General features: G+C 38.3%; 1 protein-coding gene across 9 annotated transcripts in view; it reads left to right on the top strand.

Moving 5' to 3' along the window:
* The window catches only part of Nf1 (neurofibromin 1), a 242,020-nt gene that overhangs the window by 57,723 nt on the left and 159,792 nt on the right, over positions 1 to 24,505 (top strand). For 5 of the 9 annotated variants that reach the window (XM_006532442.4, XM_006532436.4, XM_006532438.4 and 2 more), the window contains exons 6-13: positions 11,102 to 11,169; positions 11,390 to 11,465; positions 12,082 to 12,239; positions 14,184 to 14,357; positions 14,743 to 14,865; positions 15,372 to 15,446; positions 16,929 to 16,958; positions 21,240 to 21,371. In XM_006532442.4, coding sequence (XP_006532505.1) covers positions 11,102 to 11,169; positions 11,390 to 11,465; positions 12,082 to 12,239; positions 14,184 to 14,357; positions 14,743 to 14,865; positions 15,372 to 15,446; positions 16,929 to 16,958; positions 21,240 to 21,371 — 836 coding nt within the window. The remainder of the gene's footprint in view (positions 1 to 11,101; positions 11,170 to 11,389; positions 11,466 to 12,081; positions 12,240 to 14,183; positions 14,358 to 14,742; positions 14,866 to 15,371; positions 15,447 to 16,928; positions 16,959 to 21,239; positions 21,372 to 24,505) is intronic. The other 4 variants (XM_006532439.4, XM_030245644.1, XM_006532441.4 and 1 more) reach the window with 1 other exon arrangement.

Genomic DNA, 24,505 nt, shown 5'->3' on the forward strand with positions numbered 1-24,505 from the left:
AGTCAGAAATATCCCAGATAACCTAATGATAACCTCAAGGTCTTAGAAAAGCAAGAACAATCCAGATTCAGCAGCAGGGGACAGCTGGAAGTAACGATGGTCAGAGCAGAAATCAGTGAACTGAAGGATGAAAGAACTGTGTAGAGGGAAACAGAGAGTCGGCTCCTGGAAAGTTCAGCAGGATTGGCAAGTCCTGGCTTGTCAAGACTCCATCAAATTAGAGATGAACAAGCTGAGTTAACTACAGGTCCTAGTGAAGTGCAGAGAAGGAGGGTATATTCTAAATAGTTGGTAAACCTAGAAAAAAAATGGGTAAATTCTTAGGTCTATCAAAACTGAGTCAGTATGGTATTAACAGCCTCAATAGATGCATAGCAATCAAAGACATTGAAGCAGCTATAAGGCAATTCAAGTAGTAATAAAAGATCTCCCAACAAAGAATGCAAGAGCAGATGGAATCCACTGCCGAAGTCAAACAAAAATTTCCTTTACAGAAAAATAGCAAAGGAAGGAGTACTACCATTCTGTGAAGCCAGCAGTACAGTGATAAATACGCAACAAAAAGAAAACTTGAATTCTCAACAGAACTCCAGAAGCAAAACTCCAGAACACTGTGGTTTCCTTCCAGGGATGCAGTGTTGGTTTAACACAACATAGAATAAACCATAGAGTAAACCAGCATGTAGGTTTACGAGCAGAAATTACCCGGTAATCACAGGTGATCAGAAAAGGCCCTTGCTTCAGAAGTTCAGCATTCCTTTATAATAAAAGCTCAGCGGGCATAAATGAATGCACCAAAACATAAAAAAGGATGCATATGAATAAAACCCATAGCCAACATTATACTAATTGAGGGGAAAATAGGAGAAGTTCCTCCAAAATCTAGAATGAGATTAAGGTTCAGACTTTGTGTGGTGCAGACTTTTAATGCCAGTACTCAGAAGGCAGAAGCAGGTGGATCTCTTTGGTTTAAGCCTAGTTTGATCTAGTTCCAGGCCAGCTAAAACCATATATTGAAACACTGCATCAAAAACAACAGCAAAACAAAAACAAACAACCTAAAAGTTTCCAGTTCTCTTTTAGAACTTAGTTTAGTATGCCAAATCTTACCTAGGGCAGTAAGTCAAGAGAGAGCAACAAAAGGAATTCAGATGGGGAGCAAAAGTCCAATTTCCCCAGTGCTGAGGCAACATGTCTTGTTTCACAGCAGAACTGAGGTGGGAGCTCCCCCTGCTGGCTAGTTTTCACAGTGCAGAAGTTGTATGTGGGAGACTGGAGGAGAAAGGCATTAATGAGGATCGCACCGCAGAGATCTCTGCCACCCATAATACCAACTTGTAGGCAAGATGTACTCATTGCAGTAGTGGCACAACCATACGGAAACAACCAGATGCTCTGTGCTTGGTTTTGAAGCCTGTTCCCCAAGAGGGAGTCCATGCCTGGAACTGTGAACCTAGTTAACTTCCTATGCCTGAGGTCTTTGACCCTGGAAGGGAACTTACTGTTGTTGTTTAGTTAAATTGATAAAGCGCCAAGCTGCCTTTAAAATACTTAGGTTTATGTTCGTGAGTTAAACACTACTTTGAAAAGTATAATGAATAAGGAAAATTTAGAGTCACATGGCTGCTGAAGATACTGAGAGTAAGTAGTGGGCAAGTGCTCAGCCCTCAAAAAAAAAAAAAAAAAAAACAAAACATTCAGGCTACCTCTCTGAGGCTCAGGGAGCAGTGTAGAATGAGGAGTGGGAAGAGTAGAAGAGCTGGAAGCTAATGAGAAGAGCTGCAAAGTACTGTCATGTGGCCGTGACACAGCCAATGAAAATCATGATCTCACAGCAGCAGCAGCAGCAGCAGCAGCAATGGACCTATACAAGACTGGTCCCATCTACAGTCTTCATATATCTGAGAAGGGTCCATTTGGTCCTCCCCTTCCTTGCTGAACTATGAACTACTAATGGATTTGGGTTGGGGGAGAGCAAACAATGTTATCTTTTGTGTACCACCTGATCAGCCTATCGTTCTCTGATGAATAGTAGCAGACCCCTGGTCACACAGGTGACCCTAATTAAACTCAGTGCATCACTGAGTACAAAAATGTAATGTGTGAATAGGATTCTAGGGAGTCATAGAGGTAATAGTGAAATAAGAGGGAGAAGTTTGACAGGAGTCAGAAATAGGCTACATATATGTATGAAATTGTCAAAAGAACAAAAATAATAAAGTAATGAATAGAAATATGAGTAAATACAATTTTTGTTAAGAAAGAAAAAAATAGACTTTATACACACCCAAAAGGGGATTTATTAGAGTAACCTATAGGTGTGGCCCAGATAGTCCAGCAATGGCTGTCTCCTGACAGAAGGGCCAAGAACCAGACTGGATGTCCCAGCGGTCCTAATATTATGCTGGAGTCCTAGAGAAGTCTTAGAAAGCTACTGGTGTTCAGGATATGTTGGAATACAGAAGAAGTAGCATCAAGAGATGCCCTAAAGGATCTGCTGTACTCAAGACATGGCCTTCAGAGCAATCCAGTTAGCCGCTGGAAGTCTAGAGGGGCCACCCCTCCTAACACTGTTGTTGTTGTGATGATGATGATGATGTCTGTTGACTCTAAAGGGCACCAGGAGCCCAAAGTTTTCAGGAAGAAGTTTAAGCTTCCAGTTCAATGGAATGTATGTTATGCCTTGGGCAGAAAAGTTCTCCCCCCTTCTGGAACACAAGCTAGTAGGCCAGCAGACTTAAGGTTGTGGTATCAGAAAGTAAAAGTTTTTCCTGTAGGACTGTAGGGGTGATAGTGAGTGGAACCATTTCCATTTCTATCCCTTGATCCCTGGATTCCTGAATCCTGGCTAGGGAGAAACTGAACCATATATTAGATGCTGAAGCACATACTGCTTTCTGGAGAACCCTGCCCCAGTCTTCCAGGGTTCTGTCACCGATATCCATTGTAACTATGTCTTCCAAAGGCTATTCACACCATTCTGTCAAGTTAGCTGCTTCAGGAGGTAGGGAACATGGTAAGACCAGTGAATTCCGTGAGCATTAGCCCACTATTATATTTATTTGCCTGTGAAGTGAGTTACTTGGTTAGAAGCAGTTCTGTGTGGAATATCATGATGATGGATAAGACATTCTGTAAGTTCATGGATGATAGTTTTGGCAGAAGGAAAAGCAAATCTATAACCAGAGTAAGTATTCTAGTAAGGACTAAGAGTTGCCCTTTCTATGGAAGAACTGGTCCAGTGTTGTCAGACTGCCACTAAGTCTCTGGCTGGTCACCTGGGAGAATGGTGCCATATCTGGGGCTCAGAATTGGGTCTCTGCTCCTGGCAGGTCTGGCACTCAGCAGCTGCTATAACCAGAACAGCCTTGGTGACTGGAAGTCCATGTTGTCAAGCCCATGTATAACGTTCTTTTTTGCCAACATGGCCACTTTGTTCATGGGCCCATTGGACAGTAACAGAGATGGCTGGGGAAAGAGGCTGACTGTGTACAGAATGGGTCATCCTTTCTACTTCATTATTGAATAACCCCTCTGCAAAAGTCACCTTTTGATGAACATTTATATGGGCCACAAGTATCTTTACATCATTTGTCCATTTGGAGAGATTTGTCCCCATCTTCCCTAGTTAACCTTTCTCACTAACTTTCCATTCATGCTCCTAAGTCCCTAACCATCCTGCCAATCTGTTGGCTTCAGCCCATGAGTTCAAAAACAGTCACATCTGGCCATTTCTCATTCCAAGCAGAATTTACAACCATGTGACCTGCCCAAAGTTTGCTTTACAATGAAGATTTCTCTTCACTGGCATTTTTTATGGTTGTTCTGTAAAGAGGTTATAATGCAGCAGCTTTCCACACCTGGGTGGTGCCTGCATAGTGTGCAGAACCATCAGGAAACCTTGGTCTCCAAACTTTTCTTTTCTCAGTCAGTTGATTCTAGGAAACACCCCATGAGATCATAGGTACATGCTTGTTAGGAAAAGACACTTTAACAGAAGTAGAAAACAAGCACTTGGACAACTTCTTCATATATCTTGCTCAGGACCTACTGGAGCCTGATCACAATATATTCTACTTTCATTTGATAATGGTTTGCTGTTATGTTCATCCTACTTCATGGCTTGGTATTATGGCTGGTAAAACCAAATACTACTCAGCTCATGATAGGTAGCTCAGATAGCATAGTAACTTGGTGGCCCATTCAATAGCAGGCAAAGAGCTGTCTCTTAATGGGAGAATGGTTGTCTGCAGATGGCAATAGATCCATGTTCTAAAATCCCAAGGGTCTCCTCTCACCTAGAGGAGCCTACCAAAGGCTATAAACTGCTACTGCCATCTAAAGAACCATTTTAGCGGGTCTCCTGGATCACATGGTCCAAGTGGTAGAGCAGCCTGCACAGCAGCCTGGACCTGTTGACGAGCTTTCTTGTTCTAGCTCCCCTCAAAGCTAGAAGCTTCCTTCCTTACTTGAAATAACAAAACAAAGTGAGGAGTATGCTCCTCTGGAATCCAAATAGGCCCACCAAGCTTTGTGCTGCTTTCTTGGTCGTGGGAAAGACCAGATGCAATAACTTACCCTTCACCTTAGAAGGAATATTTCTGCATATCACCACTGGACTTGTAGAAATTTCCTTGAAGTTGAAGGCCCTTGACTTTTGTCTGGATTTATTTACCATCCTCCCATGTACATAAGTGTTACCAATATTTCCAAAGTGGTTGCTCCTTCCTGCTCGCTTGGTTCAGTCAACATGATGCCATGAGTATACTGGACCAGGGTGATATTTTGTAGAGAGAGATGCTCAAGCTCCCTTCATACTAAGTTATGACACAGGACTGGAGAGTTGATAAGTACTAACCTCGAGGTAAAACTGTAAAAAGGCATACTACTGACTTCCAGCTGAAAGCAAATTGCTTCTGGTTGTGCTTATGGACAGGAATTGATAGAAAGCATTTGCTAGATCCATAGCTGAATACCATGTACCAGGAGCTGTGCTAATCTATCCAAGTAAGGGCATCACATCTAGTACAGCAGCTGAAATTTAGTCACTGCTTGATTAAGTTTTAATGGTCAGTGGTCACTCTCTATGATCCATCTGACTCCTGTGCTGGAGAGTTAAAGGGAGATGTGAGAACTACCATCCCTGCATGTTTCAAGTCCTTGATGGTAGCATGGAGTATTATATTTGGTTCACTATGTTCCCAGAGGCAATGCCAGTCTCTTCAATTTGTGATTTCCAACCATAATAGCTTTCAGTTCACAGGTCAAGGAACCAACGTGGGATTTTGCCAATGTCTAAGTATATCTATACCAATTATACATTCTGGAACTGGAGAAATAACCACAGGATGAGTTTGGGGACCCAGTAGACTCTCTGTGATTTGGGTTTCAGTCAAAATTCCATTAATCACCTGATAATCATAAGCCCCGATTTAACTGGAGGGCCACAGTGCTATTTGGGGGTCTCTTGGAACCAGTGTCAGTTTAAAACGAGTGTCCAGTAAACCCTGGAAAACCTGATTGTTTCCTTTTTCCCAGAGTACATTTACCCTTGTAAAAGGTCATAGGATGGGAGAAGGGCTAACAGTAAAACTTTTAGGTATTTTAGCAAGGTCCTCAGGGGGACCTAGCCTTCTCATCATTCAAGGACTTTGGGGTCTGCAAACTAGCTCAAGTCTGGAAATTGATTGATAAGTTGAGATACCCCTTTGCTACTCTGCAGTATTCTTTTTGTTTGTTTGAGAATTTTTTTTTTTGCTTATATAGATGTAAAAACAAACAAAACAAAATAAAAACATATATTCCTGGAAGCATTATTAGCCAGTACAAAAAGATCCGTAGGAGTCATGCCATCATAAAAGTTACTCTGTCTGTGCTGCCCTTCATGATAAATATTCTCGCCTTGCCTTTGGCAATGCAGTGCTGATACCTGGCCCTGCTACTCTGGGGGCCTAATTAAGCCCATCCCATTTAACTTTTTGGATTGAGCATCAGTGTCTCCAACCTTAAGGTCTGGCACAAAGAGAAGAGCGGGGGCAAAGCCCTTCAAATCCTGGTGCCCCTCTTACCATTTTGTGCCTCACAGGATTAGTGAAGAGAATGTCTTCTGGGCCTTCCCATTGTGGAGGATTCGGTTTTATACAGCACACCCATCATTGCAGTTTCTCTGAACCCTAAAATCCCTTCATCAATACTAAGTCAAGGGACATCAGGTATCCACAGTTCCCTTTCAGTAGAGTATGGCTAGTGCTTAGCCAACCAGTCACGCTTTTGATACCTTTTTAACTGTAAGAACGTCTGTATTGAACTTAGAACCTTAACTCAGTGGGCCCATATCAATAAATTCAGCTTGATTCAGTTTTATGGTTTTTTTTTCACCATTATTTCATGCCCTTAAAAATCCATTCTCATATATATTGCCCAGACTACGGCTTGAATGAATTCACAAACTCAGTAAACTTTAGTATTGTACCACACCTTTGTTGTGAATTTCACTTTCTGTTTCGCTCCTAGAAGCCTTCTTAGCCTTGATACTGATTATAGTTCAGAGGCAATTATTGTCGACAGACACTGAGCGGCATCAGTATTGCCTTGCTTGATGTTTCTCTTTCAGTGAAAGTCACTGAAATTTGTAGACAACAAAGGATTAATTTCCTCAGGCCAAGGTACAAAAGGAAATATTGCAAGGTGTGACAGTGGGGCCGCACCCTACACTAAGAGTGGGCAGACTACTGCCACAGGTGAGACAGACGCATCAGAATTTGAAGGGTCAAAGTCCTCAGCACCTGTCCCCTACACTTCTCCATCTCAAGTTACAGGATCCCACCCCTTACCAGCCAGTGCCTTTAGGCTCCTATTTACCTTAGCAACAGGAGAAGTGCACTTGACTAGGGGGAGTGCAGGCAGGCAGGCAAAAGTGAAAAGTTTCTCCTTCCATGTTCCTTCACAGGTGTGATTCCAGATATAGTCAAGTTGACAAACAAGATTAGCCATCATATTACCTAAGTTTCTGACAAAGCTATCAAAAACATGCATTGGAGAAAAGGTGCCCTCTTTAACAAGTGGTGCTGGGAAAACTGGATCTTTCTCTCTTTCTTTCTTTCTTTCTTTCTTTCTTTCTTTCTTTCTTTCTTTCTTTCTGATTTATTTTATTTATATGAGTACACTGTAACTGTCTTCAGACACACCAGAAGAGGGCATCAAATCCCATTACAGATGGTTGTGAGCCACCATGTGGTTGCTGGGATTTGAACTCAGGACCTCTGGAAGAGCAGTTGGTGCTCTTTAACCTCTGAGCCACCTCTCCAGCTTGAAAACTGGATTTCTATACATATTGTGCAACAATAAATTCAGTGTCTTAGTTAGGGCTTTATTGCTGTGAACAGAAACCATGACCAATGCAAGTCTTATAAAGGACAACATTTAATTGTGGGTGGCTTACAGGTTCAGGGGTCAGTCTATTATCATCAGGGGAGAAGCATGGCAGTAACCAGGCAGGCATGATACAGGCAGAGCTGAGAGTTCTGCATCTTCATCTGAAGGCTGCTAGCAGAGTATTCATTTCCAGGCAGCTAGGATGAGGGTTGTAAAGCCCACGCTCACAGTGACACACCTACTCCAACAAGACCACTTCCTGGGCCAAGCATATTCAAACCATGACATTCAGTATATCAAAACTCTAATGAAAGAAGAAGACAGGTAAAAATATTTGAAGACATAGGCATAGACAAGAATTTTCTGAAAAGGACTATAGCACAGGAAACAATACCAAGACGTGGCAGAGAGAGTTACATGAGATTAGAAATCGCTACCAAGCAAAGGACACAGTCACTAGAGTAAAGAGACCATTTACAGGCTTGGGAAAAGAAATTTCCAGGCTTACATCTGGCTGGGGACTGGTATCTATGATATATAAATAACTGCTAAAATTAAACTCTAAAATCATTTTAGAGTCTGTAGATAGGCTCATGAGCTGAATAGAGTCCCTAATAGGAGAAATACAATGACCAGTAGATACTTGGAAAAAGTTTTCAACATTCATAGACATCAGGGAAATGGAAATTAAAACCTCTTTCAGATTCTGTCTCACTTCAGTTGGGACGTTGTCAAGAAAACAAAAGACAACAGAGGGGAAAATGTGGGTGGGGCTAGTGGGATCCTGAGTAGCTACTTTTTATTTTTCTGTTTTTTTCTGTTTTTTTTTTTTTTCTTTTTTTTGTTTTTCGAGACAGGGTTTCTCTCTGTAGCCCTGGCTGTCCTGGAACTCACTCTGTAGACCAGGCTGGCCTCAAACTCAGAAATCTGCCTGCCTCTGCCTCCCAAGTGTTGGGATAAAAGGTGTGCGCCACCACTGCCTGGCAGTGAAACTCCACTATGACAGTTTGAAGGGTTCCTCAGAAAAACTGATAACAGACCATGTGACCCAGATATACTACTATATTGTATAGCCACAGAAATTCTTGTACATCCATTTTTACTGCCACACAATTCACGGTGGCTTAGGAAATAAACCAGCCTGAATGTCCATCATGAGAAGAATGGAAGCCGGACAGTGGTGGCACACCCTGTCTCAAAAAACCAAAAAAAGAAAAAAGAAAAAAGAGAATAATGGATACAGAATATTTGGTACAGTGAGTGGTGGTGGCTGCAACAGTAGGCATTTGTGTGGTGGAGTGGAGGAAAACTGGAAAGGCTAGTGGAATGGCCAAGGCTAAGTTAATTTCTTGCTCATAGAGAGCTGGCTATGTAGTTTCCTGTGGGCCAAATCAACGAACACTTGAAGATGCACATCATGGGCCATGGGTATGTGGGTGCCACTGCTGCTTTGTACAGGGCACCTTACTGCCAAGACATTGGAGTTGGCACGTAATGCTTTCAAAGGTCTCACAAGGAAGCCTATCAGTTGGTATCACTTGCAGCTCACAGTCTGTGGTGAGGAAGATGGATTCACCAATTAAGGCTACCACTGTTGGGCATAGTGTGATTCTTTACAGCCACAGATGTCAGATTGCAAAATAAAGTTCAGCAGAAAGCTGCCCAGGAGGGTTATTTTAACCAACCTACTTCCCAGTGTTCTGTAACTGGAGCAGAAGATAACGGTGAGCAGATGTGGAAGTTTGTTTGTTTGTTTATTTATTGCTTATGAATATACTTTAGCTGTCTTCAGACACACCAGAAGAGGGCAGCAGATCCCATTACAGATGGTTGTGAGCCACCATGTAGTTGCTGGAAATTGAATTCAGGAAGTCTGGAAGAACAGTCAGTGCTCTTAACCACTAAGCTATCTCTCCAGTCTGGAATTTTAAAAAATAGTTAAATGGAAAAGTATAGACAATTACTATAGCCATGATAAAACAAAACAAAACAAAACAAAACAAAACAAAACATTTGTATGTTCTTGGAGCAGAGTTTGGTAAAGTGCCTTTTTATGTGGTAGCAGTTCTGTGTTGATTGGCCAGACTTCTACTTCGTGTTTTTTATTAAAAAATATTTTTATAAAATAAAAAACTAAAATGCTATATTATGATAATGGAATTTTATACAGCTGAAAAGAAAAATGCCATCATGACAATTTCCAGAAAATGGATTCAACCGGAATTTATTATGTTAAGTTAAATAAGCTTGGTTCAGACAAACAAGTCATGCTTTGTTTTCTGTAGGGAACTTGAATTTAAAGGTGTGTTTATGTGCATATGCGCACTCGTGTACACACACACACACACACACACACACACTACAGATAGATCATGAAACGGAAAAGATCTTAAGTAAAGGGGAAACAGAGGGTATGGAATATGTGCAATATGGAAGCAGAAGGTTGGACTGCCTGGTTAGGAAGAAAGGGAGCCAGCTAGGAGGAGGCAGGTAAAACCGGGTAGGTTAGGGATAACAATGGAGAGCAACATAGAATGACACATGTTTATGAAATGTCACGATACCCAATTCTTTGCATGGTAACTTAAAAATTAAAAGAATTCAAAGATAAAGTGTAATCTAAGTATTCAGATTATCAAAATTAAAGCTGTCCTACTAGACAGTGATGGCAAGCATGTGGCAGATCGTCAGTATACAGCTCAGTGGACAACTTTTCTGAAAAGCAGCTCTGTAGATTTCAAAATCCTCAGAAAGTATTTGTTCCTTGCTGACACAGTTGCTTACGTTGAAGAAAAAGATGGTGGATAAAACTTTACTTAAGTATAAGTATTTATCAGTACTACTCAAAATACTGAAATGCTAGAGATTTGTTAAATGTATGACTGAAAAACATTTAAATAACCAGTGTCTGTTTTTTTTTTAAGGTTTTGTTATGTGTGCATATGCATGTAGTGCCCTCAGACAGCAGAAGAGGGTGTTGGATCCTCTGAAGCTGAGGTTATAGATGGTTGTGAACAGGTGCTGGGAACTGAACTCAGGTCCTGTGAACAGCAGCCAGTGCTCTTGACCACTGAACCACCTCTCCAGCCCATATAGGTTTTTGTTTTTGTTGTTGTTTGTGGGACAAGGCCTCTCTATGTAGCTCTGGCTGTCCTGTAACTTTCTCTGCAGACCAGGTCTTTCCTTGAACTCACAGGGATCCTGCTTCTACATCTACAAGGTGTTGCCATCATGACTGACTTCTGTGTCATTATTTAATAGACTTAAAAATAAGATGTATATTGTTATCGTATGTGTGAGGGTGCTTTGGCTGCGTGTGTCTGTGTGGCGTGTGAGTGCCTGGTGTCCGAAGAGGACAGAAGAGGGCGCCTGATGCTGAGCTCCCTTCTGGGTGATGGGTATCAAACCTAGGCCCTGTGGTAGAGTGTCTAGTGTTCTTAACCACCAAGCCATTTCTCAGTCCCCATGTTTATAGTTTTTGTTTGTTTTGTTAATCAATTTAAAAATAGAGCAAAGGGAAAACTTGATGTTCAAGACATGTTTGCTTTTCATTTACTTCTGTCTCTATCAATGTAGCTCATGGGTTTGGGGGTTTATATTTATTTTTATTATTAAATTGCTTATTAATAATACTGGAAGCAAAACAGTTTATAAAATTATTTTATAGTAGTTCTGAATTTTATTTGTTAAATAATTGAGAGTTAATAAAGCATTTTTTTCCCTCCAGAAACAGCATTTAAATTTAAAGCCCTGAAGAAGGTTGCACAGTTGGCAGTTATAAATAGCCTAGAAAAGGTAAGCTTCAACCTCTTGGGTATGCAAGTTTTGATTTTGATTATGACCTTGGCTGTATTCGGTATCTTGAGTATAAGAAAGTCAAGACTTGTGTGGTACTTCCTCTTAATGGGAAGAATGCAACACGATATTTGTGTGAAGAAACTTAAATTCTGTGTTATTTAATATATTGGAAAATTGACTGCTTTCCTATAAAAACATGTATTTTTGTTACTTGTAGGCTTTTTGGAACTGGGTAGAAAATTATCCGGATGAATTTACAAAGCTATACCAAATTCCACAGACAGATATGGCTGGTAAGCTGGCTAAAGAGTGACTGGGTGTGGGGTGAGGGGCGGCATGGCACCTTGTGAAACTCTCAGAGGGAAATGTGCTGCTTTTCAGTTTATTTTTTTCAAAAGTGTTTTTTCTGTTTTCTTTGTTCAGCTCTAACAGGAATTACAGTTTTCTCTCCTGTTTCTGTATTATTTCCAGTCCTTTCCCTTCTGAGCAAGTGGTAAAAGAAGTTTGAAGTGAAGCTCTAGTCTTTCATGTTGTGATTGAATACTGGTGGCTTTCTCACAGCGTGCATGTGTGTGCTTGTGAGTGTGTGTTTCCTAGAATTCTATATTTAGGTATATCTAAGGAGGAAATACTATTTTTACTTCTGAATAGCAATTTTGGGGGAACGCCTGCATAGTAGAGGCTAGAGACCCCCGGGAAACTATCAGCCTTTTGTTTCTCTGTGAGACCCTGAGACTGTGACAACACACAGCGATTCTAAAATACCAATGCTTCTAGGATGTGTCACATTAGCTCTTCTTACACTTCTCTTAGACTGTGATAGTTGAGTGTTTTAATAATTCTAGGTTTTAATTTAATGCAAGGATTTTCTTGCCTAATATAATCATTTAATGTTTGTATTTTTCACAGAATGTGCAGAGAAGCTGTTTGACTTGGTGGATGGTTTTGCAGAAAGCACCAAACGTAAAGCAGCAGTGTGGCCCCTACAAATCATTCTCCTTATCTTGTGTCCAGAAATAATCCAGGACATCTCCAAGGATGTGGTGGACGAGAGCAACATAAACAAGGTCAGGAGGGAAACGAGTGGCTGCCATCTCCTGATGGGAGCAGCTTGTTTATTCAAGGTGTACATTTTAGTTATGTCCATGCTAGGTCAAACAGTTGGTTGCCCTTAGCAGAGATTACTCATGTTATAGTCATGACTGAAAGGCTCTGACCTCTCTTGGTTTTAATGCTGAATAATAGTAAACCAGATAAATTCTGTTATTTAAGCTTGTATTCACCATTAAAATACATTTAGACATATATAATTTACCTTTATGTTTATGAATTAAATTTGGCTGGCTATTTGCAAATAAATTGTATAGCTAACAATGCATTTTCTAAGGCTTCAGCACAATGACTTGAGGAAATGTATATTGACTATGTTTTTTCATTATGAAACATAACTGTCCTAACAATTTAATTTCTGCAAAACTAAGAATAAAAATTGGAAATTTTCATCTTTTTCTATGGGCTGAAATAACCTAGTTAGATAAAAATCAGTTAAAATCATCAGGTCTTGGTGATTCTAAATTTTCCTTATTATCATTAGTTTAAAAAAGCAGAGATTTTCAAGATGGTTATTAATTGGTTAAGAGTACTCTCTGCTCTTCCAGAGGACCTGAGTTCACTTTATTCTTATTTATTGATGTACAATTTTTATATAATCATGTTACAGCCCTACCTGGCTTTCAGAGTCTTTAATGTCACCACATTTAGTTTTGGTTTTGGTAATTTCAGTCTGCATGCATGCATAACACTTGGTTGGTTGGTCTGTAGGTTGGCTGGCTGCTCTGTGTGTATGTGTGCGTGCGTGATGGGTAGCAGGTTCCAGACTCATGGCACACATAAAGCAAGCAGACACACAAGCATGCACAGAAACTAAAATGAATCTTTTAACAAGATCGACTTTTTTGCTTTTTTATTACTTATTTTTCAGTAAAAAAATGTGTGTGTGCTCTGTGTGTATGTTTGTGTTCCAACAGAGGCATAAGATCCTTTAGAGCTGGAGTTACAAGCAGTTCTGAGCACTCAGTGTGCGTGCTATAAACTGAATTCTTGTTCTCTGAAAGAGTAGCAAGTGGTCTTAACTACCCAAAACCATTGCTTCTGGGTAGTTAATTTTTAATAGTTTTATTTCTTGCTGGTGCTGCTTTTTAAAATTAAAACATACAAGGACAAAGGCCTGGCACACTTAGAGATTCTTTGCACATCTAGTTGGTCCGGTCTGTCTTCCTCCTTTGATTGGTCAGGTCTGATTTCCTAGTGATCTTCATAAGGTCTCTATAACCATTTGACCCAGTCCTGAACTGTTCAGGACATATCACAAAAGCAGTGCACAGGTGACTGGACAACGTCACTGGGCGTCATCATCATCCTCAGTATCATTTTAATTCTGCATGGACTGCCTTTTTATTAGCTGTCAAGTCTGTTAGATACTGGTGCTGCTTCCATCTTCGTCTAGGTCTATGTAGGGCCCTGAGCTCCTAAGGAACATCTTGTTTCAGCTGGCTTTAATTATGGCTTGTGGCAAAGCTGCATTTAAATTTTTTTTTTTTTATTTCTAGAAATGAAATTTAGATAACAGAATACCCTTGGGTATATTGTTTAGAAGACTGGAGGTTTCTATACTCTAGAGTAGTAGAAAAAAAGTCTACCACAACCAATACAGGCTAATGATTAAGCTTCAAAGGTAACATCGAAAGGAAAGATATAGTCAACTAATACTTAGTTCAAATGTATAGTAAGGAATGTTTCCTTTCTCTATAGTAAGTCAACAGAGAAAGTAGAGAAAAGTGTTTCATGCATTTTTAAAAAAGTGCTTACTCTTTAAATATGAAATGATAGCCAAATACAAGCCATTTGTGTTTATAGTTGGAGTTTTAGAGTTGGCTAATTTGCTACTTTGTTAGATTTATCTGTAGTAGTACAAACTAGGTGTTTTGTCTTCCTGTATTTCCATTCTGTAGAAGCTGTTTCTGGACAGTTTACGGAAAGCACTCGCTGGCCATGGAGGAAGCAGGCAGCTGACTGAGAGTGCTGCCATTGCTTGTGTCAAGTTGTGTAAAGCAAGTACTTACATCAACTGGGAAGATAATTCTGTCATTTTCCTACTGGTTCAGTCCATGGTAGTTGATCTTAAGGTAATATGCTGTTCTTTCCCTTCTATAGACTTTAAGAAAATTAAGTGGATAACCTTCTTGTATAAATATTCTGCTGAAGATAATTGCTAACTCTAAATTTTGAGTTAACTTAGATGTTGTGTTCAGAGGACCTGCTTTTGTTGTTACTGTGCTCATTAGACTGAGAACAGGAAGACTGATATGCACTGGGTTTCCTTAATGTATAGATAGATGCTTGGATCGTAGATGATATCGATAGACTATAGTAACCAGTATTTAGTGCTTTTTCCGGCGACTAAAGTTTATTATAATCAATGTGACTAATGTTGATTATGTTTATATTCCTTGTTAAGTAAATACTTCATGACTATTTAAAGGCCATTGTTTTCTATTGGGATTTTTATAGAACCTGCTTTTTAATCCAAGTAAACCATTCTCTAGAGGCAGTCAGCCTGCAGATGTGGACCTCATGATTGACTGTCTTGTCTCTTGCTTTCGGATAAGCCCTCACAACAACCAACACTTTAAGGTCAGATCGTTGTTTTATATAACCATGCATATTATATATATGTATTATATAACATAATATTGATGTGGTTATCTCTATAAAATGCAGAAACTATAAAGATGAATAGGTGTACTTTCATTAGTGTTTCTTTTTTTTAAAAGATTTATTTTTATTTCATGCATCTGGATGTTTTAGCTGCATTTATATCTGTGCACCATGTATGTGTATGGGGGTGACGGAGGCCAGAAGATGGCATTGTGTCCCCTGGAACTGTAGTTCTAGACAATTGTGAACTGCTGTGTGTGAGTGCTGGGAACTGAACCTAGATCGTTTTAAAGAGCAGTCATTGGTCTTAAACTCTGAGATATCTTTCTAGCCTCTTACTAATATTTCTTAACTCTAATTCTTGATGTTAATTTCAACACCTTAAATTTATTTTATTGAAAGTAACTTACTTTTTGCTGTTTTTTTCTCTCTGTTTGTTAATGTACTTTTTTTTTTTTTTTTTTTTTTTTTTTTTTTGGCAGATCTGCCTGGCTCAGAATTCACCTTCTACATTTCACTATGTGTTGGTAAACTCACTGCACCGCATCATCACCAATGTAAGTCTAAAGCTAGTACTGTACTACTAACAAGTAAAGTAAAAGCTAGTACTGTACTACTAACAAGTAAAGGTCTCTTTGTTGATTTGGGTTATATGTTCTTTTCTTTTTAAGGAAGATTCTGGTTTTATCAACTGTTCTGAACTTAGACCTTTCTGTAAAGCAGAGCTTCCCTAAGATGATCCCACGAGCAGTTGATGTCCAGCTGCAGCTGTATATTCAGTCTCTACCTGAGGCTTTTAGTGAGAGGGATGGAGTTAATAGAATCTTTTGTAAGGAATAAGCCTACAAAGTGTCATTTAAAGTTCAAAATCTGTTGAGAACAATGCCACTGAAAAACAATTTAGTGCTTTCTTTCTTACTATCTTTGTTAAGTTGGAAGGAAGAGTAATTGTAGTACAGCCTAGCTATGGGCATTTAAAATGGTGAAGCTTCATTTGATTTTACCTTTTCATCCCCTTAATTAGAATAAAACACATGCTTTAAAATAAATACCACAAGAGACAAAAGCATTTCAGAGAAAATAGCTGACTTCATTAGAGGTATTTGTGCTGTGTGTGTACTAAATGGAAAGCAGACAGGAAGGTAGTAGTAGATGTGGACTGCAGAATTTAAAATCTCCATGTATGGACATTCTTAGTCATGTATGTTTTTCTTAGTACTACTTTTACACATTGGCAGATATGATACACTTATGAGTAACTTGTTCACTTTGTTTCTTTTTTTCCTCCCTTAAAGTCTTTGATGACTAATACTTTGGAGTATTTGTCTTACTTCTAAATTCTGTTATGACTTGTGAATTAAAATAATACCCATTCCTTTATTTGCCTTGGAATTATCAAATTAAACCTAACATTACTCTTTTTTAAAGGTATTTTTGCAGGGGAAAATAACTGCTGATCAAGCTACTTAGTGACATACTCATTTTGCTTGGTGGAGTGCTAGTAGCATTTTAGGATGTTGGGTCTCTGTTTTAGCCTGGCCTTGCAGGACATCCATCATTCATGAAACGGCAACCACGCTCTATCTCCTGCATTATGAACAACTAAATGCTTAGGAATAATACAGCCCTCATTTGAATATCACTGATAGAGGTATAAGTTACACTTAATCCAGTTAGTTCCAATGAGGATAGTATTGTGAATCTAAGTGTAGATAGAATATGTTTATATCAAAACCTGTACATTTGCCAGTGTAATGACTCAGGCCATCGTCTCATTGACTCAGCACATTGACTCATTCTAAGCTTTAGTTTTAAATTTAAAAAACAACAAAAAAGATGATTTTCCTATCCCATAAGTTTATATGTAATTCCAAAATACTAGTTGCCTACCTTGATTCAAAATATTGAAAGTATTCCACTTAATTAGATAACTTTATATGAATGGTTAACATTTAATAAATCCAAGTTTATAGTCTTTGGATATTCTGTGATTAGTTACTTTAATTGTGAAATATTTTTGTCTATAATTGAATACATAGAGCACTTTCAAGCATGGACTTGGCACTGCTGTAAGTGGCTGAGCTGCTTCTTTCTGGGTTTCAAGCATGCCTGGAGTGTTAGTTCCTGCATGCCTCCGTCCGTCTGTGTGCCTGGTGAAAGCGTGTTCTCCCCTTTCTGAGGAGTGCTGCATGTATGAAGGCAGAGTGTGTCTGCATCCGGGGACATTTGTATATAAAGCACCCATACTGACTAGTCTTTAAATACATCAACATCTGTTGAGTGGAATAGCTTGTAAACAACTCAGATAATGCCAATGTGACTTTTTGTTTGTTTGTTTCTTGAGACAAGGTCTCACCATGTAGTTTTAGACGGTCTGAAACTATGTAGACCAGGCAGGCCTTAAACTCAGAGAGCTCCATCTGCCTCCTGAGTGGTGGGGTTAAAGGACTGAGCTACTGTACCCAGCTTCCAAAGTGACTTTCAGTTATACTTTAGTTATACCTCATCCTTAGAGATTGCTGAGTAAATTGTGTTTTATTAGAGTCCACACTACCAAGACTTGAGGCCAAAAAATACTGACTTTAAAGTACTTTTAATTGTTAAAGACTGTAACAGTAAATATGCAGATTTATACAGTTGAGTTTTATAGAGTTTTACTGGAAACTTTTAGTAGGAAAATGTTTGTTTTCAAGTAATATGAATTCTTTCCTAGATTCATGGAGTCTAGATCTTTAATTTGTTGGTATATATTTTCTTTTTAAATGCTTTGGTTCAGTATACCTCCTCAGCGCACCTTTTCCATGTCTACTAAGCCAGTTTACAGCTTTAAAAAATTATTATGTTCTCCTAAAAGATAAAAGTTGTAATCTTTTTGTGGGTTTATATAGAATGAGAAATTATGTTTGGAGTTTTATATTGCTTCTGTGAGATGTCCTCATACACAATTTATAAGTACTATGTTTAAATCTAAAACATTCCAATTTCTTTTAGAGATTCTTAAAGTCTATTCACTATTTGAATTTTGATGCAGTGGTAATTTTTTTTTTAGTAGTTTCTAAAGTGGTATTTATACTGTCACTTTTTGAAAATGATGTGCACTAAGAGAGAAACTATAGTTTTAAGATCTATATTACATCTGTATCATCTTTATAGGCTTTTTAAAGGTTAAATTAGATGTGCAGCTAGGAAATTTTAAAAATATACATGTAAGTCAACATGCTACAGATAGGACAGTAGTTCATTGCAGATTTTTTTCTTGTAGCAGTTTATTGTAGTTTGCCTTTTAATAGTTCATATATTGAAGGTAATCTCTGGCAAGAGATGGTTAAAGAAGTATTTCTAGGGTACTTGAAAATTATTTAAATAACCTTGAGGAATGTACATAATTCACTTATATTAGTCTTAATATTTTTAATAAACTATTGTTAAGGGGAAATGTCTATTTCATTGACTAGTTTCAGAATGCACACACTTAGTAACTGACTAAAACACTAAAGTTTTATTAACTCAGGGATGTCTAATCTTTAGTGCCTATTTTATTTGAGAATATAGCCTTTACTTTGAAATAAATGAATTAATTCCTTATGAAAATAGAAAATTATAAAAAATTTTAAATCTTAAGTCTAAAAGTTAATATATAGTTGTCTTAGTTAGGGTTTCTATTCCTGCACAAACATCATGACCAAGAAGCAAGTTGGGGAGGAAAGGGTTTATTCAGCTTACACTTCCATACTGCTGTTCATCACTAAAGGAAGTCAGGACTGGAACTCAAGCAGGTCAGGAAGCAGGAGCTGATGCAGAGACCATGGAGGGATGTTACTTATTGGCTTGCTTCCCCTGGCTTGCTCAGCCTGCTCTCTTATAGAACCTAAGACTGCCAGCCCAGAGATGGTCCCACCTACAAGGGGACCTTCCCCCTTGATCACTAATTGAGAAAATGCCTTACAGTTGGATCTCATGGAGACACTTACTTCCCCAACTGAACCTCCTTTCTCTGTGATAACCTCAGCCTGTGTCAAGTTGACACATAAAACTAGCCAGTACAATAGTGCATACATATTACTGTGGTACAGTTTTGCAGTTATCAAAAATGATTACATAGTAAGGTGGTTGTGGTGGCTTATGCTTGTAGTTCTAGCATTTAAGAGGCTGAGGCAGGAGAATCACAGGTTCTAGACCAGTTTGGACAACATAGTGAATTCCAGCAAGAACATGTGTCAAAAACCAAACAGATGTAAACTAAACCAAAACTGAAAATAGCAACCCCCCACTCCCAGTAGTTTGATAAGATATTAAAGGAGATGCTTGTCTATTTAGTTTATTGATTTCTGCCAAGATTTTATGCAGTGTATAGGAAGAAGTCAGGACTCAGTGTACTCTTTTTTTTTAAATCATTGAGCATTTTGTTACTTTCAGGTGATTAACAAAACATAGAAATCTGGTTACACTGATCACTGATGGCCTTGGGCAGATCAGTGCCTCAAATCTGAGAGATGTGTTATATTTTGTGATGGTTAGTGTTGTCAATAAAGTCTGAAGATGAGCCTTTGAGCATATCCATGAAGATTGATATCATGATTACGTTAATTGAGATAGGAAGGCCCCTGACCACTGTGTGGTACCATTCCCTGGGCAGTGAGCAGAGAAAGCTCTTTGTTCCTGCTTATGGATTTGATGTGACCAGCTCTCTCCAGCTCTTGCCACTTTAACTTCCTTGCCACTAGAACCTGGAATTGTGAGCTAAATAAATTCTTTCTCCCTGAAGTTGCTTTTGTCAGAGTATCTAATTACAACAACATGAAAAGAAACGGAGACAGTAAACACCACCAGTGTGTAGGAATTGGCTAAATCAAATAACTGAGAGACAGCATAACCACAATAGTTTAACATTTATATTTCTTAAATTAATGAATTTTTAATGTGCATGGTTGTTTAGCCTACTATATGTCAGTAGGGGCTAGAAGAGGGTGTTGGATCCTCTGGAGCAGGAGCTGCAGATAGATGCGAACTGCCATGTAGGTGCTAGGAATTGAATCAGGGTCCTCTGTAAGAGTAGCCAGTGCCCCTAACTGCTGAGCTACTTCTCTAGCCTCTATCTTACTTATTTTTTAAGATGAAGTCTTTCTGTGAAGCCCAGGATATCATTGAAGTTCCTCATGCCTTAACCTCCCTTGTGTCAGGATTAAAGGTGTACACTACTGTGCTTGCCTTAGTTTTTCTGTAAAGAGAGTTTGTAACTCAAAATACTGTGAGCTGTGAGAAACTTAAATGTTAAGACTAGCTTGATTTTTTTTTTAAATGAAGAATAAACTATAAGTAGGATGAAGCTGTTAAGTCACATGTATTTACTATATGACTGTGTTATTTAATATCAGATTTTTAATTAAAGTATTACAAATTGAAAATTTATATTTAGAGCATATTGTTTTCATGTATAGCCTATATAAGTAGTGAAAGTTTATCCAGTCACTTTTCTATAAACTGATAAACTTTAATGCTTTTTCACAATTATTATTTTTCAAGCATTTAAAATTGAAATATATTAATTAAATTTAAAGCAAAAGTCATTTAAGGATACACTTAAACAGATTTTATAAATCAGCTAGATTGGCTAAATGGAAATAGGAAAATATCTATATAGAATAATTATTTTATAAACCCTTAGCTAGGTCTGGGGATGTAGCTCAGTGGTAGAGCACTTGCTTAACATACACACATCCCAGGGTCCTGACTTTAATGTCTAGCTTTGTAAAAACAAAGATACTTAGCTAGGATCAGCTGTCTTTGTTTTGGGTGACCATTTAGTCTTCCATGTGTTGTGCCATCTGCTTATCAATGTAAAAGATTATTGATATACTAATGGCTTTATTCCATTTACTAATTTCATGTTAATTGTTGTTTGTAAGCACTTGACTAATGGTTTTACATAGTCTTTCAACATTGTGTTGAACCACTAATCTCATGGAAAACTGTGATGATAGCATTCTTACCTGGTGAAAAATATATAATGTATGCATGTGTTTCTGAAATTTGTTAATACTAAACTTTTTTAAAAGATAAAAATTGGTTGAAGAATTTTACAAATAGTTTTTAAATTTAATATGGCATTGTTGAGAAAGGACAACCTCATTTGCACACTCAGTATTCTATTTTAACATGTGTGTCTGGTTAGTGTTTGACTTAAAGATATCATTTGAAGACTTTGAAAATCATATTGTATGTTTGCATGGTCTTAGAAAGTTTTTCAGAAAAGTATAAAAGTGTTTAAAAAAAAAAGAAGGTATACAGCAGTAAAAGAATGTGTACAGCCCGTGTGATTTTTGTACTCTGATCTCTCGTTTTTTCTTCAGTCTGCGTTGGATTGGTGGCCTAAGATTGATGCTGTATATTGTCACTCAGTTGAACTTCGCAATATGTTTGGTGAAACACTTCATAAAGCAGTGCAAGGCTGTGGAGCGCACCCAGCAATACGAATGGCACCAGTAAGAAACTATGAGCTTTGAATTCCACCTGTGTACTGCATTTCCAGTCTTCTCATTCCTGCTGATGGAGTTAACGGGTTGACTGGGTCCTTCCTTCTCTAGGAATGCTGTATTGCCATGCCATTGCTGCCCAGTTAACAGTAGTTATTTTTCACTAAACTTTATTTTCCTAAAGTTTTCTAGAAAATGCTAACATCTTAATGAATGTCATCTTTCTTGTGTTTTTGGTTTAACTTTTTCTTACTCAGTTGTTTTAATTTGTTTCTTACTTTCAGACCTTGGGTTAGAGTGAGTGTCCTGATGCTGAATGGTATACGGAAAATTAGAAACCGAGTAAAACAGCTATTATTTAAAGGATTTATGTTTTAGTAAATATGATCATTTAGCAAAAATTGATAGGAACTTGACATTGATGTTTATTGAAACTTAACAAAGGCTTACTTTGAAATTGTGTTCCAAGAGCTTAGTTAATAAAGACTATAAATCCATAGAGAGTGGGTTTTCATAGCTAATGATAAGATTGTGCCCATGGTTTCCTTACTCATGTGTAGGAAGAGCATTTACATGGCGACTCTTGATGTTGACTGGTGGTGCTTTGTCTTCTGCTTACTTTCCGATCTTATTGGCTGTTGTTGCTCACGTGGTCAGGTGCTAGCCAGTCACTGTGTCACAGTGGGCTTCTGTGGCTGGAAGTACATATGATCCATTGTAACTACCTCAGAAAAGTCCTTGATTTCTTTGACTTTTTTGAATATAGTTACCATTATAGTCACATCATGTCATTTCAAATGAAAATGTATCATGTCTTCACCTGTTGGTTTTATCTAATAAACTATGCATCTTACACGAATGGTTAAGCAGGTGGCTCTCCAGCATGCTTATCTTTCCAAGATGCTAAGGACACAGCACTTTCCTTTATACAGTTAGGCTCAGTCCTGCCCAGCTGTCAGAAGCAGTTTCTAAGGATTTAAAAAATATGCCAGGTGTTCAAATGAGGAAGTTTTCTATACAAGGTACCATTGTATTTTTATCCTAAAATATTTATTTTTGTGCTAAAAATAATAGCTGAAAGGGCATGTCATTGATTTTTTTTTTCCTTCAGTGCTGAAGATCAATACCAGGTTTCCCATAAACGCCTAACATATACTATACTACACCCCCTGCCTCAATGGTATTTTATTAAATAAAATTTAATATTCAAGCTTACTTAGCTTACTTTTTGTGATGGTATGTATACAATACCTTTAATGTAAAAAAATTGTTACAGTATATATGTTAGTGGTAACATATAGAGTAGCTATGTAAATATTTCTTAACTAGACATTTTCTTTAAATTGTAGTAATTCCTTGAATCTACCCCCACCTTGTGTTTTGCACTAGGAGGGCATGCTAACTGTCAAACCCAGGAGGGCTTTCCTCTGTCCAGCTGTACCACTCACTGATCTGTGTCTCCAGCCTCAGCTTGCTGTGTGCTGGGCCATAGCTCAGTGTAAAGTGCTTTCTTACCTCTTATACTGATAGGAAGATAATTGGAATTGGTGGAAAACCATATTTGCTTCCTGTTTTATATTCAACCCAACACCTCTGCCACTTAATTTTTATGCACGAGTGCTGAAATGAAATGAACCTCATTTATTCTTTTGAACGGCCACAGATTTGGTTGGTAGCCTGACAGATGATAATCTATACTTTTAATTTCTTAGATTTGGTTGTTAGTTAACACTTGGAGGACTTACATTATGCTATGGTCACTGTTTTCTTAAAGCTGTAGCTAGTAAGGATTTCTTGTGGCTCAATGACATGATAAACATTTGTTTTATTTATATTTTTATTTATTATTTTTGGTAGTATCAGTATACATTTAGTTTTCAGAGTCACTTTTAAGCTTTTTTTTTTTTTCTTTGAGATACAGGCTATGTAGCTTTGGCTGACCTTGAACTCACTGTCTTCCTGCTTCTACCTCAGTGGTCTAAAAGATTCATTTTTTTTTTATTATTTTTAATTATATGAGTATATGTGTCGGTGTGTGCACATGAAAGGCCAGAGGCATTAGATGTCCCCTGGAGCTGGAGTCACAGGTGATTGTGAGCCATCTGATAGGAGTTCCTTCTGGTAAAGCAGAGTACACTCTTAACCACTGAGCCACTTCTCTAGACCTTTAAAGTCTGTATATTTGTATGTATAGTATTGTGAATGTATGTGTAATGGCTGTAGGAAAACTTTCTTTCTGTTAGTGTTTCCATTAGAGAAAATGGCAAATTAATGTAACCCAGTTGTATAAAAACAGGAAGTTTTAGAGTTTGGGAAATCTTTAAGGTAAACACTATTCTTTGTTAATGTGTGAATAGACCACAGATATGCCTGGTGTTAATGCTAGGATCATGGGTTGTGCCTTGTTTACATTGCCTGAAATCATTTTGGTAGCTCTTAGGAATTGAGCTATGCCTTTGCTTTGCTGTAGACATAGCAATGCAGAAGTTCTAGCTGAGCATAATGGGCATGCCTTTAATCTAAGGTCTTGGGTGGCATAAACAGGCAAGTCAGGACTATACAAGATTGGTTGATTGATTATTTAATATGTATTTATATTTTTTGAGACAAGGTTTCTCTTTGTAGCCCTGGTTGCCTGGAACTTACTCTGTAAACGAGGCTGGCCTTGAACTTAAGAGATCTGCCTGCCTGTGCCTCCAGAGTGCTAGGATTAAAGGCGTGCACCACCATTACCTGCCTCATAGTAAAATCATGTTTCAAAAATGTTCTGTCTATGAAAAGGTAAACTATTATGTGTTTCAATATAGTATTGATTTTCTAATAAATAAATCTCAAGTGTGGGGTTGCTTCCCGCCTCAGTGGTTTATGTTCCTGAGTGAAAGACACCCACACAGCCTCTATATTTTAATACACTTTAAACAGCACAATAGCTGAGCGACTGCCTAATCTCTGTGATGTTAGATTGTACCTCCCGCCGATAATTCCAAGTTACTACTCACTAATTTCTGAGTTCCATCTTGGCCACATTAGTTCAGTTAGTCAACCCTCTGGGCCACATTTTCTTGGCCCAGAGCCTGGGGTGTTCTCCTTGCTTCTCTATTCCATGGTGGCCTCTGTGTCTCTCCTCTCTCCATACTCTCCTG

The sequence above is a fragment of the Mus musculus genome, chromosome 11, assembly GCF_000001635.26.
Source record: "Mus musculus strain C57BL/6J chromosome 11, GRCm38.p6 C57BL/6J".
In the NCBI taxonomy this organism is placed as follows: domain Eukaryota; kingdom Metazoa; phylum Chordata; class Mammalia; order Rodentia; family Muridae; genus Mus; species Mus musculus.